This window comes from Elephas maximus, chromosome 17 (assembly GCF_024166365.1).
Source record: "Elephas maximus indicus isolate mEleMax1 chromosome 17, mEleMax1 primary haplotype, whole genome shotgun sequence".
Classification (NCBI taxonomy): domain Eukaryota; kingdom Metazoa; phylum Chordata; class Mammalia; order Proboscidea; family Elephantidae; genus Elephas; species Elephas maximus.
This window is the reverse complement of record NC_064835.1, coordinates 76240848-76258300: the sequence shown is the minus strand read 5'-3', so window position 1 is coordinate 76258300 and position 17453 is coordinate 76240848. Positions and strand designations below refer to the sequence as shown.

Here is a 17453-nt window from a genome sequence, read left to right as displayed (position 1 = left end):
CCTGACACATGGGGCAGCCTTCTTGTTTTAACCTGGTCTCCAAATTCAGATACAGGGGGACCACTACAATTCTGAGAAGCCATCCCATGAAACTACTGAAGCAATGAAGAGACTATTAAAACTAAGCTAATAAAGTTGGTGAGACAGAGGTCTAGGAAGAAGAATGCAAAGGCGCAGAGGCAAAAAGGGTCACAGGAAATGGCAGACAGCCGCTGACCAGGGGAAAACAGGTCTTGGCCTTGACTATTGTAGTCCCATTGGACTGTGGCGGAGGATACATCTCACTGCTTTAGCTTACCTCCCCTACGAATTCCACGTCCCCAGTAGCATCCGGATTATGATTTGGCTTAGGGGTGCCATGGAGCCCTGGTGGTCCAGTGGTTGAGAGCTCGGCTGCTAACCAAAAGATCGGCAGTTTGAATCCACCAGCCACTCCTTGGAATCCCGATGGGGCAGTTCTACTCTGTCCTGTAGGCTCACTATGAGTTAGAATCGACTACACAACAGCAGGTTTTGGATAGGGGTGCCAAGGAGCCCTGGTGGTGCAATGGCTAAGTGCTCGGCTGCTAACCAAAAGGTTGACAGTTCGAACTCCCCCAGCAGCTCTGAGGGAAAAAAGACCTGGCAATCTGCTCTTGTAAAGATTATAGCCTAGAAAACCCTAAGGGACTGTTCTACTGTGTCACCTGGGGTCCCTATGAGTAGAAATTGACTCGACAGCACATACTGACAACAATAGGGGTGCCAGCAGAGCCAGGGGGCTCTGGTCCTGCTGATGGGGGCGCTCCTTTCCATGTGGCAATTATGGTCCTCATTATAAATGAATACTCAAGATTTTTTTTTTTTTTTAATTTTGGTGCTAATGTTTTGTTTGCAGTATGTATGGAAGTTGAAAACGTCTTCTGTTTTCATCAAAAGACTATCAAAATTGGAGTCACTGGATGGATTGGTTAATCACTATTTTTGCTGTATGGAAGAAGAAAGCACAGTGTGTGTGTGTGTGTGTGTGTGCGCGTGCGTGCACATGCAGGTGTGTTTGTGTGGTTTGGAAGTATCCTTTTGAGAAACAAATGAAGTAACCATCCATGTGTCCTATGTCTTGTGAGAGTAATCCTATGTGGCTGAGCAGTTTGAGCCTTTCATCTCCGGATGAGCATCTTGGCAGGGGAGAGGGGAACGTCCTAAAACAGAATCCCAGGAAATGCTCCTTCGACTTACCACCTACCACCCCCTCACAGCTGGCAGCCAGCAGTCACTCACAGAACATTCTCAAAGTCTTGGTTGTGCGGGAGAAGGCAAAAGCCTCAGACGTCCATGACTTCCTCTGCCCTCCCCCAGGATACTCGGGCTAATTCAGCCAGGATTCCCCCATGCCTGGTGAGGCAGAGCTGTAGCACCTACTTAAAGGAAGCAGAGCCATCTGGTCTGTGTGCAGTGTGGGGCCTGTGAGCAATAGGAGCCTGCACCAATTTGGAGAATGATGAAGTGGGAAATCATGTCCACTCCTAACGGGTCTGAAACAGGCTCTGCTGTTCCAGGCAAATGCCAGCAGGTGCAGGGCGTTTTGTGCTAATGGGCCCATGTGGACATTTGCAGCTGACGAGACGGCCTTCTAATTGGGATGGCATCGGTGGCGCCCAGCAGCCAGTCCCAGCTCTGAGCATTGTACTGCATGAGTAATTAGAGCTTGTTGGGAAGACGATGGAAGTTTCCCAATACAATAAGATTTGCCACCAAGGACTGAGTCACAAAGGTGCTGGCAGTCATCTCAGATTCTGCTACATCCATGGCTTGTTTGTTTTCCACTTTGCTTGCCTGAGTCTAGCCAGCCAGGGTCTCCCATCCTGGGTGATAAATTATTGAATAAATAAATAAGTGAATATGTATGTATGTACGTATATTGAGAACCTCTGAGTTAGTCAGTTCCAGACTTCCAGAACAAAGACATCACAGGGCAGGAGGAAAGAAGCCCATTGAGAAGAAATTTGGCTCCAGCGTGTAGCTGTTTGTCACAGTAGCACTCAACAAGATAAAACCTGTTTGCCTTCCTCAGGAGGGGTCTTTCACAGGCAGCTCCCTAGCCTGTTGCAAGGATTTCAGGGACTATAAAGCTATTGATGAAATGTTGAGACTTCACCACCTTGAAGCAGAAATTCTTATTTTCTTGCAGTTTGTTGAAGCCACTTATCTTTAACTGAAGTTTATTTGCTCTTGCTTTTGACATCCATCAAGGGCTTTGAATTGTTGAGCCTTGAATGAGGGCTTGAATGAGAAAGGCATGCTGCCTCTCTGCATCCTAGCTCTCCATCAAAACGGGCGGAGGGTATATTGTTATTTGTAAACAGCCTCTTGAGAAGACATATTGATGACTGACAAGTACTAGTAATGAAATGCTTCGTAATCATTATGGATTTGGCATCGCCTAGGTACAGAGCAATATAGTGTTCTTGGCTTCTGTGGCCACAGGATTATAATAGAGAGACTGGAAATCCATGACATCAGCTGAAATTATGGTACCATATACTCAGAAAGAATTCTGCGGGAGACCCAGGTTCAATTCCCAGACAGTGCACCTCATGCAGAGCTAATACCCGTCTGGCAGCAGAGGCTCACGTGTTGCCGTGAGGCTCAACAGGTTTCAGTGGAGCTTCCACACTAAGATGGTTTAAGAAGAATGGCCTGGTGATCTACTTCTGAAAAACAGCCGATGGAAACGCTATGGATCATAACAGCCCAATCTGTGACCAATCGTGGGGATGGCGCAGGACCAGCCAGTGTTTCATTCCATTGTGCACAGGATGGCCAGCAGCTAACAACAACATAGTCTGAATGCATTCACAGTCAATCTTTGGGTGCCTGGATTTTCTTGTTTTGAAAATGGAGTTTCTAATACCAACTCAACAGAGTCATGGGGGAACTAAGTGAGGCCCCACAGGTCCGTTGCTTTGGGGAAGAGCAGAATTATTTTAGCCCAGCTGTGGGCATTATTGCCGCCACTATTTCTATATAATAATGTTCCAAATGGAGACACATGGCGGGTAGTGTTCCAAGTGTGTTTTGAGGCCGTTTAATGAAGGGCATTATGCATGCCGCTTCCTGCTTCTCTGTGTTCCTCTTGGCACTGCAGGGCCTGGTGCTGAACACAGGTGTTCAGGAGGCCAACCCTCAGGTATTCTGAGTGTGCCTTTTGAAGGGCTGTGGTGGGAAGCAAGGCCCTGGTTTGTTCTTTGAGCTCCCACTTTTGAGGAAGCAAGTGAATAAAGCCATAAAATAGAGCAAAACAGATTGAGCATGGTTGGAGGCCACATTTCAGAGGAAATAATCCTGGATTTAGACCACACATTTTGGAACCTGGAGTGAGTTTTTCATAATCTCCCTCTGAAAGACAGGTGTTTGTAATGGAAGGGCTGACCGCCCACCACTCGGCTGTGTGGCTGAAGGGGCTGTAACACCCACGGCATGTGTAGTCTACGTGGCTGTACAAGGAGTGTGCCCTGTGATGGATCCAAGCTGCTCTCATGCTGCTTAAATTCAGCAGGCTTTTTGTTTTTTTGTGTGTGTGTTTGGTTTTTTTAACTCTTCAAGGTGGCTACCAGCTGCAGATGCTAGTGATATATGCAGTGTGAGAAACAGGTATTTTTCCCTTCACCACTTAACTGGAAGGCTGGGAATTTCCTAACCCAAGCTGGTGTTAGAATCCACTGCTTGGGTGTAAGAGGAACTTAAGGAGTAGGTGTGGTGAGCCTGGGCCTCGTCAGCCGTGGTACCACCTTGCCTTCAGCCACATGAAAGGGCTTACCAAACCAAAAAACAAACCCATTGCCATCAAGTCGATTCCAAGTCATAGCAACCCTATAGGACAGAGTAGAACTGCCCCCGTAGAGTTTCCAAAGAGCATCTGGTGGATTCAAATTGCCGACCTTTTGGTTAGCAGCCGTAGCTCTTAACCACTACACCACCAGAGTTTCCTGAAAGGGCTTAGCAGCAAGGAAATGACAGCAGGCCGCCTCTATGCTAATGTCAGGCAGGCACAGAGGAAATGGGCATGACTCCCTGAGCCAGGTGATGCGCAAATGCTAACTGGCTCCACGTTTATCTCTTCCTTGTCTGCTATGACCCTTCCTACCTTCCTCGACAGCACTTCCTCACCTCACTCCCCCGTCTAAATCCTGTGCATCCTGTCAGACCCCACGGAGTCCCGTTTTCTCCACAAAGGCTTCCAACTGCCTCCCCAAAGCCTCAGTTGGTTTACTCCTTCTCTAAACTACCCCGTACATATAATGCCAGTTGCTCGCCAGTTGACTCTGACTTACGGCAGCCCCATGTGTGTCAGAGTAGAACTGTGTTCCATAGGGTTTTCAGTGGGTGATCTCTCAGAAGTAGATCACTAGGGCTTTCTTCCAAGGCACCTCTGGGTGTTCTCGAACCGTCAACCTTTTGATTAGCAGCTGAGCAAGTTAACAATTTGTACCACCCAGGGACTCCTGTGGATAATAACCAAACCCTCAATACTAAATTCTGTGCTATTTTATTGTCTTTTATTTCAGTCTTGCCAGCACTGTTCCCACCTAGTTTGCAGACTGTTGGAACAGGGCTCTGTCTCATACATCCTTGTCTAACTTCCCAGACACAGACCAATGGAGCGTCAGGCAGATGGTAGATCTTCAAGGCTCTGAGTGCTGAGTTGAGAGCCCTCAGGGAGGGAGCTGGGGGAGACTTCTCTGAAAACCCCCACGTTACCTGTTTCTCTTCCATCTGAAAATGCATTCAGCCTGGGAAGCCTGGGCAGCGGGCCTGCACAGCAGAGCAAGCCAAGGAGCACGGGAAGCCACATGGCCTTCCAGTACTTAGGGAGGGCAGGTAGTCATAAGCTGCTCTGGAAATAAATAGCTGACCCAGTTTGCAGCTGTCAGCAGCCCCCAATCCGAGCAGGCCACCTCGCTGTACACTGTTTCCTGTGAGGTTACAGCCAGGCTTCTCGTGGGAAAGCTGTTTCAGGAGAAAGTAGAGCATCTCGAGCTGACCTTCTACACTTAGCACGCACCCTCGCTGAGCACTGTCCCCTAGAGCGTAGCTTGGCTAAGGCGCGAAGGAAACAGATTACCCTCGTGTTCTCCTCCTGCCCTTTCACCATCCTTTGCCCCTGCTGTTGATGGGCCACCTCCCCTGGACACCCCATGCCATAGGCTGGCCCTGGCAGTAGACTGTGGGTGAACTGTCCTGACTAAGCTGAGTCCCGCTCTCTGGAGCATGGCCAGGGGACTAACCCCCAGTCACCTCCAATTCCAGTGCCAGGGATTTCAGGTGCCTTAGCCTTGGTGGTGCAATAGTTTAGTGCTAGGCCACTAACCTACTAACCGAAAAGTCGGAGGTTCAAACCCACCAGCTGCTCCTCAGGAGAAAGATGTGGCAGTATGTTTCTATAAAGATTACAGCCTTGGAAACGCTGTGGAGCAGTTCTACTTTGTCCTGTTGAGTTGCCATGAGTCAGAATCGACTTGATGGCAATGGGTCTTTTGTGTGGAGACTTGTTTGGAGGCGGGGGGCGGGGAGGGTAGCAGCATCCTGTGTAGGTTGGGCCTGCTCAGCCTCTGGGTGGCTGGCTCTCTGACTGGACAACTCTGAGATCTGGGTTTCTGGGTTAAAGCCCCTTGGCTCAGCTGAGCCTTTCTAACCCAGTCTTGGTTTTCTAGTGCTGCTATGAAAGAAGTACAGGCAGGTAGCTTTAAAGAAATTTATTTTCTCACAGTTAGGAGGCTAGACGTCTGAATTCAGGGCACCGGCTGCAGGGGAAGGCTTTCCCTGGCTCTGAGGAAAGATCTTTGTCTCTCTCAGCTTCTGTAGACCCAGTATTCCTTGGTTTCTTGGAGATCTTCATGCGACATCGATCTTCCCCCCATTTGGGCTTGTTCATTGTTGTGCCAATGCTGCTCATTAGGGTTAGGACACCGATTAGGTTTAGGACACCCTGCACTGATATTGCCCCATTAATGTAACAAAGAAAACCCTATTCGCAAACAGTATTGTATCCACAGATATAGGGGTTAAGGTTCCAACCGATATTTTGTTGTTGTTGTGCTTTAAGTGAAAGTTTACAGTTCAAATTATTGTCTCATACAAAGTTTTATACACACACTGTTGTGTGACCCTAGTTGCTTTCCCTATAATTTGACAGCATACCCCTTCTTTCCCTCCCAGATTTCCGATGTCCATTCAACCAGCTACCGTCCCTTTTTGCCTTCTCATCTCACCTCTGGACAGGAGCTGCCCATTTAGTGTCTTGTACCTACTCAAGCTAAGAAGCACTCTCTTCACCAGTATCATTTTATGTCTTATAGTCCAGTCTAATCTTTGTCTGAAGAGTTAGCTTCAGGAATGGTTTCAGTTCTGGGCTAACAGAGAATACAGGGGTCCCTCCAGTCTCAGACCATTAAGTCTGGTCTTTTTACTAGAATTTGACTTCTGCACCCCACTTTTCTCCTGCTCCATGAGGGACTCTGTTCCATTCCCTATCAGGGTGGTCATTGGTGGTAGCCGGGCACCATCTAGTTCTTCTGGCCTCAGGCTGATGGAGCCTCTGGTTTCTGTGGCCCTTTCTGTCCCTTGGGCTCAAATCTTCCTTGTGTCTTTGGTGTTCTTCATTCTTCTTTGTTCCAGGTAGGTTGGGACCAATTGATGTGTCTTAGATGGCAGCTCGCTAGCTTTTAAGATCCCAGTCGCCAGTAACCAAAATGGTATGCAGAACATTTTCTTAATAAACTTTGTTATGCCAATTGACCTAGATGTCTCTGAAACCATGGTCCCCAGACCTCTGCCCCTGCTACTCTGTCCCTCAAAGTGTTTGGCTGTATTCAGGAAACTTGTTAGCTTTTGGTTTAGTCCCTTTGTGCTGACTTCCCCTGTATAGTGTGTTCTTCTTCCCTCACCTAAAATAATTCTTATGTACTATCGTGAATGCCTCTCTCCCTCCCTCCCCACTCTCATAACCATCAAAGAATATATTCTCCTGGGTTTAAACCTTTTCATGAGTTCTTGTAACAGTGGTCTCATGTAATATTTATCCTTTTGCGACTGACTAATTTCATTCAGCATAATGCCTTCCAGATGCATCCATGTTATGTTTTGCAGATTCATCGTTGAACTTTATCATTGTATAGCGTATACAATACACTACATATATACGTTGTGTGAAAATACCATAATTTGTTTATCCATTCGTCCACTGATTGGCACCTAGGTTGCTTCCATCTTTTTGCTGTTGTGAACAGTGCTGCAGTAAACAAGAGTGTGCATCTATCTATTTGTGTGACGGTTCTTATTTCTCTAGGATATATTCCAAGGAGTGGGGCTGCTAGATGATGGTATTTCTATTTCTAGCTTTTTAAGGAAGTGCGAAATTAATTTCCAAAGTGGTTGTACCATTTTACATTCCCATCAGCAGTGTAAAAGTGTTCCAGTCTCTCCACAACCTCTCCAGCATTTATTATTTTGTGTTTTTTGGAATAATGCTAGCCTTGTTGAGGTGAGACAGTATCTCATTGTAGTTTTGATTTGCACTTCTCTAATGGCTAATGATTGTGAGCATTTCCTCATGTATCTGGTAGCCAACTGAATGTCTTCTTTGGATAAGTGCCTGTTCATATCCTTTGCCCATTTTTTAATGGGTTATGTGTCTTTTTATTGTTGAGGTTTTGCAGTATCAGGTAGATTTTAGAGATTAGACGCTGATCAGATTTGTTGTAGCCAAAAATCTTTTCCCAGTCTGTAGGTTGTCTTTTTACTCTTTTGGTGAAATCTTTGAATGAGCGTGTTTGATTTTTAGGCGCTCCCAGTTACCTAGTTTCTCTTCTGGTGTTTGCGTATTGTTAGTAATGTTCTGTATTCTGTTTATGCCATGTATTAGGGCCCCTAGCATTGTACATATTTTTCCTTCCATGACCTTTATCATTTTAGATTTTGTATTTAGGTCTTTGATCCATTTTGAGTTAGTTTTTGTGCATGGTGTAAGGTATGGGTCTTGTTTCTTTTTTTTTTTTTTTTTTTGCAGATTGTCATCTAGTTATACCAGCACCTTTTGTTAAAGAGGCTGCCTTTTCCCAATTAATGGACTTTGGGCCTTTGTCAAATATCAGCTGCTCACAGGTGGATGAATTTACATCTGGATTCTCAATTCTATTCCATTGGTCTATGTATCTGGGTGTTGTACCAGTACCAGGCTGTTTTGACTACAGCGGCAGTATAATAGCTACTAAAATCGGGTAATGTGAGGCTTCCCGCTTTGTTCTTCTTTAGTAATGCTCTACTTATTAGAGACCTCTTCCCTTTCCATATGAAGTTAGTGATTTGTTTTTCCATGTCATTAAAAATGCCTTTGGAATTTGGATCGGGATTGTGTTGTACCTGTAAATCACTTTGGGTAGAATAGGCATTCTTACAACATTGAGTCTTCCGATCCATGAGCAAGGTATGTCTTTCCACTTACGTAGGCTTCTTGCAGTAGTGTTGTAGTTTTCTTTGCATACGTCTTTTACATCTCTGGTTAGATTTATTCCTGAGTATTTTCTCTTCTTGGGGCCTATTGTAAACGGTACTGATCTGGTGATTTCCACTTTGAAGTTCTCTTCATTGGTGTAGAGGCATCCAACTGATTTTTGTATGTTTATCTTGTAACCTGATACTTTGCTGAAACCTTCTATTAGTTCCAGTAGTTTTCTTGTGGATTCTTTGGGATTTTCTGCGTATAAGATCATATCATCTGCAAATAGAGATTATTTTACTTCTTCCTTACCAATCTGGATGCCCTTTATTTCTTTTTCTAACCTAATTGCTCTACCTAGTACCTCCAGCACAATGTTGAATAGGAGTGGTGATAAAGGGCATCCTTGTCTGGTTTCTGTTCTCAAGGGGAATGCTTTCAGACTCTCTCCATTTAGAATGATGTTGGCTGTTGGCTTTGTATAAATGCCCTTTATTATACCAACCCATATATTTGAAGGCTACAAATCCATAAAACCTCCTGACTTTCTGTGACAGGAATGTTATCTTCTATCTCCTGTGCATAGTCATCATCCGAAGGCTGGCCCCCTACCTTGTTTTAAGGCTATAGGGGCAAGGGGGTGTCCCCGATGACTGAATCTTGGTAACAGCCCTTTGTCCATTCAGCCTTCTGGACTACTGGAGATGGAGCATTTCTCTTTCTAGTCTTCTTTAAAAAAAATTTTTTTTTCTTAATTTTATTATCACAGTTGCAAGGGCAACTTCTCAGAATGCATTACGTACCTCTGCCATTCATTGGCACCCAGCCTTCCCAGTGAGTAGCTCATCGGCATCCTTCCCTCACCACAGACAACATTGGCATCTCACTCGCTATCCAGGTTCCACAAGCAAACACAGACCTCACTTTGGTAAGCCTCTCAGAACAGAGTCGGGGGATATGTGCCTACATTTGCCTCATTTGTCCCAGAGGAAAACAATGGTTGGGATTGGGCTGACACCCAGATCTTGAAGTAAGTTTTAGGAAAAGAAGTGCTTCTTTGAAGTTGAAGGATCGTTCTACTTTTGAATCCATTGAGAAGAGATGGACTGGAGCTCTGCAAATTTCTTGTCCACTTGCAAGAACGCGACTGGTCCCTGGTTCTTTTTGTTAGTGTTCAGAGTCAGGTCAGAGAGGCATTCTCTGGCCCTATAACCTATCAGAGCTTAAGTTACTATTTCATTCCAGAGTGTCCATGTTTCATTTAGAAAGCAGAGTTTGACTAAGCAGCCAGGGTTCTTACTAGCTAACCCTGCTCGTTGCGCCAGTTGTATCAGATCAGTCCAGGGAAATCTCAGCTTCCCTTTCCTGGTCAGTCCAGGCCCCAGCTGCTCCACACAACCCTTTCTCTCTCCTCCCCACTCACCTGGGGCTAGGTCAGCAGGTAACAGCCCCTTCTCTCTCTCATTGCCATTCACCCAAGGCTAGATCAGTGAGTACCGGCTCCTCTCCTGTTTCTTAGGTCTGACAATTCATCGAAATGACTCACAAAATACAAGGCAAAGTGCTAGCTTTAATCTGACAATGAACAGAATACAAACGCAAAGGGCAAAAAGTTTCCATATTCCCAGGGGACATGCTTACCCTCCTAAGAGCAAATGCTTACTCAGGGAGCTCCACTGAGGTCTTTTATTGACCTTACCATATGGCTGTGATAGAAGACATCATGCCTCTTGAGGCTTGGTCAGCATCAGGCCCCTTGGTGATCCCTCTTGGTCTGGTTGCCCTCATTCGTTGGTTGTGCTCAGGCTCTCAGGAACCAGGACCAAAGGCCAAATTGTGTACTGCAAGGGGGTCCTCCTGTACCTGGCATCGACCCAGACAGTGACTGTCCTCAGGACATTTATCCTGTCAGAGCTGACATAGAGCTCATGTCTATAGGCTCCAAATTTAAGAGCATGGTGTCTGGAAAGAAAAAAGGAGAACACAAATATGAAGCCTAAGGCTCAGGCTTAAGAAGCCAGCTGGGGCAGTCATTGCCTGGGGAACTTTTCTCTAGCTGAGGGGTCAGCAGACTACAGCCTGCATGCCAAAATAGTTCCACCTCTTGTTTTTGTAAATAAATTTTTGTTGGAATACAGTCATGCCCATTCACTTATGTGTCATCCGTGGCTGCTTCTGCGCTCCAACAATAGAGTTGGAAAGTTGCAACAGAGACTATATGGGCTGCAAAATCTAAAATATTTACTATTGACCTTTTATAGAAAACATTTACCTATCCCTATACTGTAGCCTATAACACCCACAACTATTTGTATTGTTTTTTTTTTTTTTGTAGGAGGAGAAAAATAAGAAAAGAAATTGCTTTAGTTCCCTCGTGTTTAACTGTGTACTTTTCTAGGTAGGTCTGCCCAGTGGGCTAGCTGGCATTTACTCAGTTTCTTCTGTTACTTTTTCAGAATATGAGCAGACATAATGGAATGTTACAGAAATTTACCTAGCATAATAGCATTTATTTAACCCGTCTTGTGAAGATGATTCCAAGCTGATTCTAACATCACATTTCCTTCCTGGCCACCCCTGTACATACAACTCAGGTTTAGCAGTAAATAGTTCTCTCTGCTCCATTCCTTCAATCCCTGCAAATAGCCCCTTTAGGTGTGAACTTAGGTTGCATCAAATCCAGCAGGAGTCTGGGCAGAGCTCCTAACTGGTTCATTCAGGTTAGAGCCCCTGCTGAGAATTTGCATTTTTAACAAGTTCCCAGGTGATGCTAATGCTGCTGGTTAGGGGCCAATTCTGAGAATGGCCAGTAGAGCAGTGGTTCTCAAATTTTCTTATACACAAGAATCAACTGGGGATCTTGTTAAAATAGAGATTCTGATTCGGTATATCTTGGGTAGAAATGCAAATTCTCAGTGACAGTTTGAACCAAAATGAACTGGTTCAAAGCCCTGGCCCAGGGGGGCACTATTGCTTGATTCTTCACCCACCTTGAGGTCACACTGACACCCCCGTACACAAGCACAAGCAGCCTCTTCCTCCCCCAACCTCCTGCCCGGAGCTGGTCAGCTCATAGATCTGCCCAGGGCATGATGAGGCTAACCATGCCCAGCCCCTTCCTACCTCCAGGTGTGACCCATTGTGACAGTACAACCCTACAAACGAAGATGTGGTTTTAGCTGGTGTGGAGTATTCCAAATTAATACAAATTATTCATAGAACCGAGCCCCTTATCCCACCTTTACTGACAAGTACCACCTAGGATCAATTTTTTGTCAAAGGCAAACTCTGCCTTTAAAAACCATCTATTATTTTGTAGAACAGTGTATATTGATTTCCTTTGTTGTTGTTAGCTGCTGTCAAGTTAATTCCAACTCATGGTAACTCCATGCGTGGCAGTGTAGAACTGTGTTCCATAGGGTTTTCATGGTTGTGACCTTTCAGAAACAGATCACCAGTCCTGTCTTCCAAGGCACTTCTTGGTAGGTTTAAACCACCAACCCTTTGGCTAGTAGTTGAGCGCTTAGCCACTTGTACCACCCAGGCACCTGCTACTGGTTTCCTAGAGCTGCCATAACGAAAGTACCACAAACCAAGTGGCTTAAAATAACAGAACTTTATTCTTTCACGTTTTATGGAAGCTAGAGGTTCAAAATCAAGGTTATCTACAAGGTTGGTTCCTTCTGGAGGGTCTGAAAGAGAGTCCGTTCCATGCCTCTCCTAGCTTCTGGTGGTTTTCCATAATCCTTGGCTTGTAACGCATCCCTCCAATCTCTGCTTCAGTCTCATGTCCATCTTCCCTCTGCGTCTGTGTGCCTCCATGTCTCTTCTCTTTTTATAAGGACACCAGTCATATTTGAGCCCATCTTACTCCAGTATGACTTCATACTAATGTAACTACTTACATCTGCAGAGATTCTGTTTCCTGACAAAGTCACATTCACAGGTACTGGGGATTGGGACTTCACCATACCCTCTTGAGGGACACAATTCAATCTATAACAAACAGGTTGGGAGATATGGGAAGGAGTAATGTCCTGAGTTCTTGCTGAATTGCTCAAAATAAGAAATTATTTACTGCTCATGAGACGAGGATAGCTGGGGGAACCAGGGGCCAGGGGCGGTCAGATCAGCTTCTCAGTCTCGATAACCTGAGCAGAGACTATTCCTAGAAAGATGACATCCACGGATCACACACGACATACCCATTTCTGGTTTTCTCCCAGTCACCAGACCAGACTCTCCAGTCACCAGCAGTCATCTAGTGGTGAGAACAGAGCATACTGGTCACATGCCTTTAATTTTCTACCAGAGTGGCCAGGATGGCAAAGGGAAGGCTGGGACTCTCTTGTCATGGTGAATGGAGGTGGCAAAGCGGAGCGATGTGGTCCTTCCTCTGGACCATCTTCAGGTCTGGGTGATAGCTGTGCTTTCCTCCCTAGCGTAGCTTCTCCCTCATTCCTCTCTCTCCACGCAGGGTTTGCACCTCACCCCCTGTACACCCAAAGCCTGGTAAAAGATTTGGGTGAGACATGGTGGACAGCCTTCAGAAAACTCTCCCCATCTGTGTCCTGCGTCCCCTGCTCTCTGTCACAACTCTGCCAGCCTTTGCACAGCTGCTCCAGAAAACTCAATAAAATCTACAGATGTCATCCCAGCCTTTGTTATTTCTTTTAATGCAGTGCTCGTGCTGGACGCGGCTGTTAGGAAGATGTGACCAATTTGAAGATGTTGCTAATGTCAGTTTTTAAATGCCAGCACAGGCCGGGAGGGAGAACAGAGAGCTGGAAATAGAATGTGATGAGTATTTAATGAATCCTCCCTCCCTCCCTTCTTCCCCTTTTTTACATAGCTCAACGACTCTGCCAAGCAGCTTATTGAGATGGACAAGACGTGCTTAGCGGCAGCGTCTGGCTGTGATGCCTCCTTGCCCTCTGACCCCAGCGCAGCAGCCACTCTGGCCCCAAGTTCCACTTTAAGCAGCACGGGAGCGGTCAGTGCCTTTCAGCGGCGTATTGATGGCAAGAAGAATGCCAAGAAACGCCACTCCTTCACTGCACTCAGTGTGACGCACAAATCCTCCCAGGCCGTGAGCAATAGGCATTCCATGGAAATTAGTGCTCCGGTTCTCATCAGCTCCAGTGATCCTCGGGCTGCAGCCAGAATCGGAGAGTTGGCTCAACTGTCGTCCAGTGCTCCAACCCAGGTAACAGTCACTTTGTGATGCCGGCCATGGGTGTGGCAGGGGTAGGCGCCCGCCCCTTCTCTGGGCCCCAGGTCTAGGCCTTGCGGCTCAGCTCCCCATGGGTTCTTTGGGACTCCAGGCACCCACATTTCCTGAGCTAGTGTAAAGGAAACTACAGCAGAACTGCCCTTTCTAATGCCCTTTAAATGCAATTTCCTTCTTGCCACCTGACATTAGGGATTTCCCCTAGGCCTTGGTAAAAATGTCTCCCTGTTACTACCCAAAGTAAATATGCAACCAGTATTCTTAGCGGTAAGGAGTCCCTGGGTGGGAAAAACAGTTAAGCACTTGGCTACTAGCCAAGAGGTTGGTAGTTCAAACCCACCCAGAGGCGCCTCGGAAGACAGTCCTGGTGATCTGCTTCTGAAAGCTCCCAGCCTTGAAAACCCTATGAAGCAGTTCCACTCTGCATACATGGGGTCGCCGTGAGTTGGGATCGGGCTTGATGGCAACTGGTTTGGCTTTAGGGCTCCACCTGCCGTTGAACGTTCGGTCACTAAAGCCTGGGTTTGGTTAGAAGGAGCAAGTCTCATGAGCTGACGCTCCCTACCCAGGCTTCCAGCAGCTCACTGGGCTCCGGGCTCCAGCACCCACCACTGCCCGGCTCTCTGTGGTCCCACACGTCGCCAGCCTTGCTAGTTTCCCATCAGAGGCGTTTGAGGACCTTGTCTATCATCCACAGCAGTGGTTCCCAACCTTGACCATACTTCCCTGTCATCTGGAGCACGGAGCAAAGTCTGATGCCCGGGTCCCCCTGATAATCAGCCTGGGCTGTGGCCTGGCCGTGAGAATTTTAAACCACCGCCACCCCCTCCCCCGGGGAATTCTAATGTGTGGCCAGGGTTCAGAACCACTGGGCCATCTCACAGAGACTAGCAGCCCTTCTTTCAGGTCCCAGGCTTTGCCACAGTGCGTGCTTGAACCAAGCCCTGTGTCACATAGAGGGTGACCGGCTCTCTTCGGGTGCCTAGGACTAGGGGTTTTCCCAGGACACAAGACTTTTACTGCTAAAACGGGGACAGTTGGTCACCCTAGAACATTTTTCTTCCCATCCACTAGGCTCCACAGGGAGATGTTTGGAGGCTTTTGGAAAAAATGTCTTCTTTGTCATCTTTGTGCCAGGCCATGTGCTGGGTGCCAAAGAAGCAAAGACACTCAGCCTTGGTCTCCATTCCTGAGAGACCCAGACCCTGGTGGGGGATATGTAAACAAAGGGCCGTTCAGTGTTCCTTCAGGGCTGGTGCTGTCCATCCCAGCTGCTAGCGTCATCCAGGGAGGCCTTTAAAACATTCCAATCCCAGGGCCCATCCCAGATCAATGCAATCAGAATCTCTGCGGAGAGAGAGGGGTGAGCGTGATGTATCAGCCAGGCTTCGCTGCAGCAATGCCGTGTAACAAACAGCCTCCGTGTGCACAGAACCGGCAACTATATTCCTCACTCGGGGACTCTGGGCCAGCTGCGCTGGGCTCCAGGTTCCAGGGCAGGTTCAGCTCTGCACCATGTATCTCCTTTGGGGCCCAGGCAAAGGGGCAGTGCCTCCCCGGGGTATCCGCTTCTCGTGTTGAGGTGTGCCAGGCTGCTACCTGTGCCCACTTGCCATTGATGAAAGCAGGTAACATGGAAAAGCCCCATATGGATGGGAAGAGAAACGTACTCCTCTTGTGGAGGTGGGGGAGGTGTAAACGTTTGCTGGGAAACAACCTGATGAACCCACTGGAGTTCTTACCACCCCCCAGGTGATCTACTGCCCTTTAGGTTGCAGAACCCCTGCTTTAGGCCAGGGATTAGCGAACAATGGCGGGGCATGGGGAGTGGGGAAGGGGTAGGGGAGGCTGATTTTACACAACTCTTGTGCTAGGTATAATTCTTACATTTTTAAAGGGTTGTACAAAAAGGAAGAAAAAGGAAGAAGAGGAAACAAAAGAGACCATACACAGCTCTCAAAGCCGAAAATATTTACTATCTGGCTCTTGACAGAAAAAGTTTTCTGACCGGTGCTTTAGATTAAAGCTTTGTTGATGTTGACACAGAAAAGGTTATAAAAAAAAGTAAAGGAAGAAAAATAGTAATTATGTAAGGTTAGCTGAAGGTCTCAGTTTGGGAAAGGGGAAAAAAAAAGACAGAATTGGGAAAAAAGAAACCATTGACATTGAGTCAATTCCGACTCATAGTGACCGTGTAGGACACAGTAGATCTGCCCCACAGGGTTTCCAAAGATTTGGGTTTGAACCACCGACCTTTTGGTTAGCAGCCAAATGCTTAACCACTGTGTCACCAGGGAGGAGGGAGTCTTAAAACACAAAAGGGGAGGTTGCTTTGACTTTCAGACCTGAAATTTAAAGACACTGATTTCATGTTCTTCCAGAGCCCAGAATCTTGTATGTATGTGGTGATGGGGTAGATCGGAAATTTGAGGAGATTCCAGAACTATTTTTTTTTTTTCTTCCTTTGGAGTATCCCGTGGAACAGCACCCTGCGTCTCATGGAGGTTCTTGTGCATCAAATAACCATTTCAGAAAATTCGACAGGTTCTAGACATAGAATTTCAATGATTTGTTCTAGAGAGACAAGAGCATAGGAAAGAAGGTGTTGTAGCAGAGAATACTACCCTTGGATGGTACAGTTCATGCTCTCGGTTACTAATCAAAAAGTTGGAGGTTCAAGTCCACCCAGAGGCACTTTTGGAAGAAAGACCTGGAGGTCTGCTTCTGAAAGATCACCAAAACCAAACCAAACCCCTTATCTTCGAGTCAATTCCAACTCATAGCGACCCTATGAGACAGAGTAGAACTGCCCCATAGGGTTTCCAAGGCTGTAAATCTTTGCAGAAGCAGACCGTCACACCTTTCTCCCGTGGAGTGCCTGGTCGGTTCAAACCACCAATCTTTTGGTTAGCAGCCAAGCACTTAACCACTGCACTGCCAGGGCTCCTTTGAAAGATCATAGTCGTTGAAAATCCTATGGAGCACAGTTGTACTCTGACACACATTGGGTCACCATGAGTTGGAATCGACTTGACAGTAAGCACAGGGGTGTGTGTGTGTGTAAAGCAGGGAACTAGCAGGAAGGTTTGCTGATGCTGAGGGTGGGGGGCGCCAGCTCAGTCAAGGTGGAAGAGGAATTGCCTCTGCCTGGGGCATTGCTGTTCCTCGCTGGCAGCACCTTGGGGCCCACAAGGAGACTGTGAAGATGCAGCCCCAGACTACCCACAGTGCAGGAGAAGGCGGAAGGGGAATTTACCCTCCTCTACCTTCTTTTCACACCTTAAGAGCTCAGCTGCTAACCAAAAGGTCAGCAGTTGAAATCCACCAGCCACTCCTTGAGAACCCTATGGGGCCGTTCTACTCTGTCCTATGGGATCCCTATGAGTCAGGATGGACTCAATGGCCACAGGTTTGGTTTGGTTTGTTTTCCCTGGTTTATCCGGTCCCAGTGCTGGTGCAAAAGACTCTGTCTCGCTCTTCCCTTTACCACTGAAATGCTTCCACTTTCTTATATCAGATGCCCTCAGCTCTGCATCAAACCTCTGCCTCCACCCCTGCTGCTGAAACTGTCCGGGCCAAGGTCACTAATGTCCAGGTCCAGAATCCTTTGCTCCATCCTCCTCCTTCTTGATAATCGTTCGTAGCATTTGGCAAAAGACCCCTTCCTAAATTTTTCTCCTCCCTTTGCTTCTGTGATGTACTCTTCTGGTTCTGAGCACTTTTTCTTGCCTCTTATAGTGGATCCAC

At 46.9% G+C, this 17453-nt stretch overlaps 1 protein-coding gene across 4 annotated transcripts in view; it reads left to right on the top strand.

Annotated features, from left to right (window-relative positions):
* Nucleotides 1-17453, top strand: part of SH3RF3 (SH3 domain containing ring finger 3) — a 493237-nt gene that overhangs the window by 347449 nt on the left and 128335 nt on the right. For all 4 annotated transcript variants that reach the window (XM_049856614.1, XM_049856613.1, XM_049856612.1 and 1 more), the window contains one exon: nucleotides 13329-13682. In XM_049856614.1, coding sequence (XP_049712571.1) covers nucleotides 13329-13682 — 354 coding nt within the window. The remainder of the gene's footprint in view (nucleotides 1-13328; nucleotides 13683-17453) is intronic.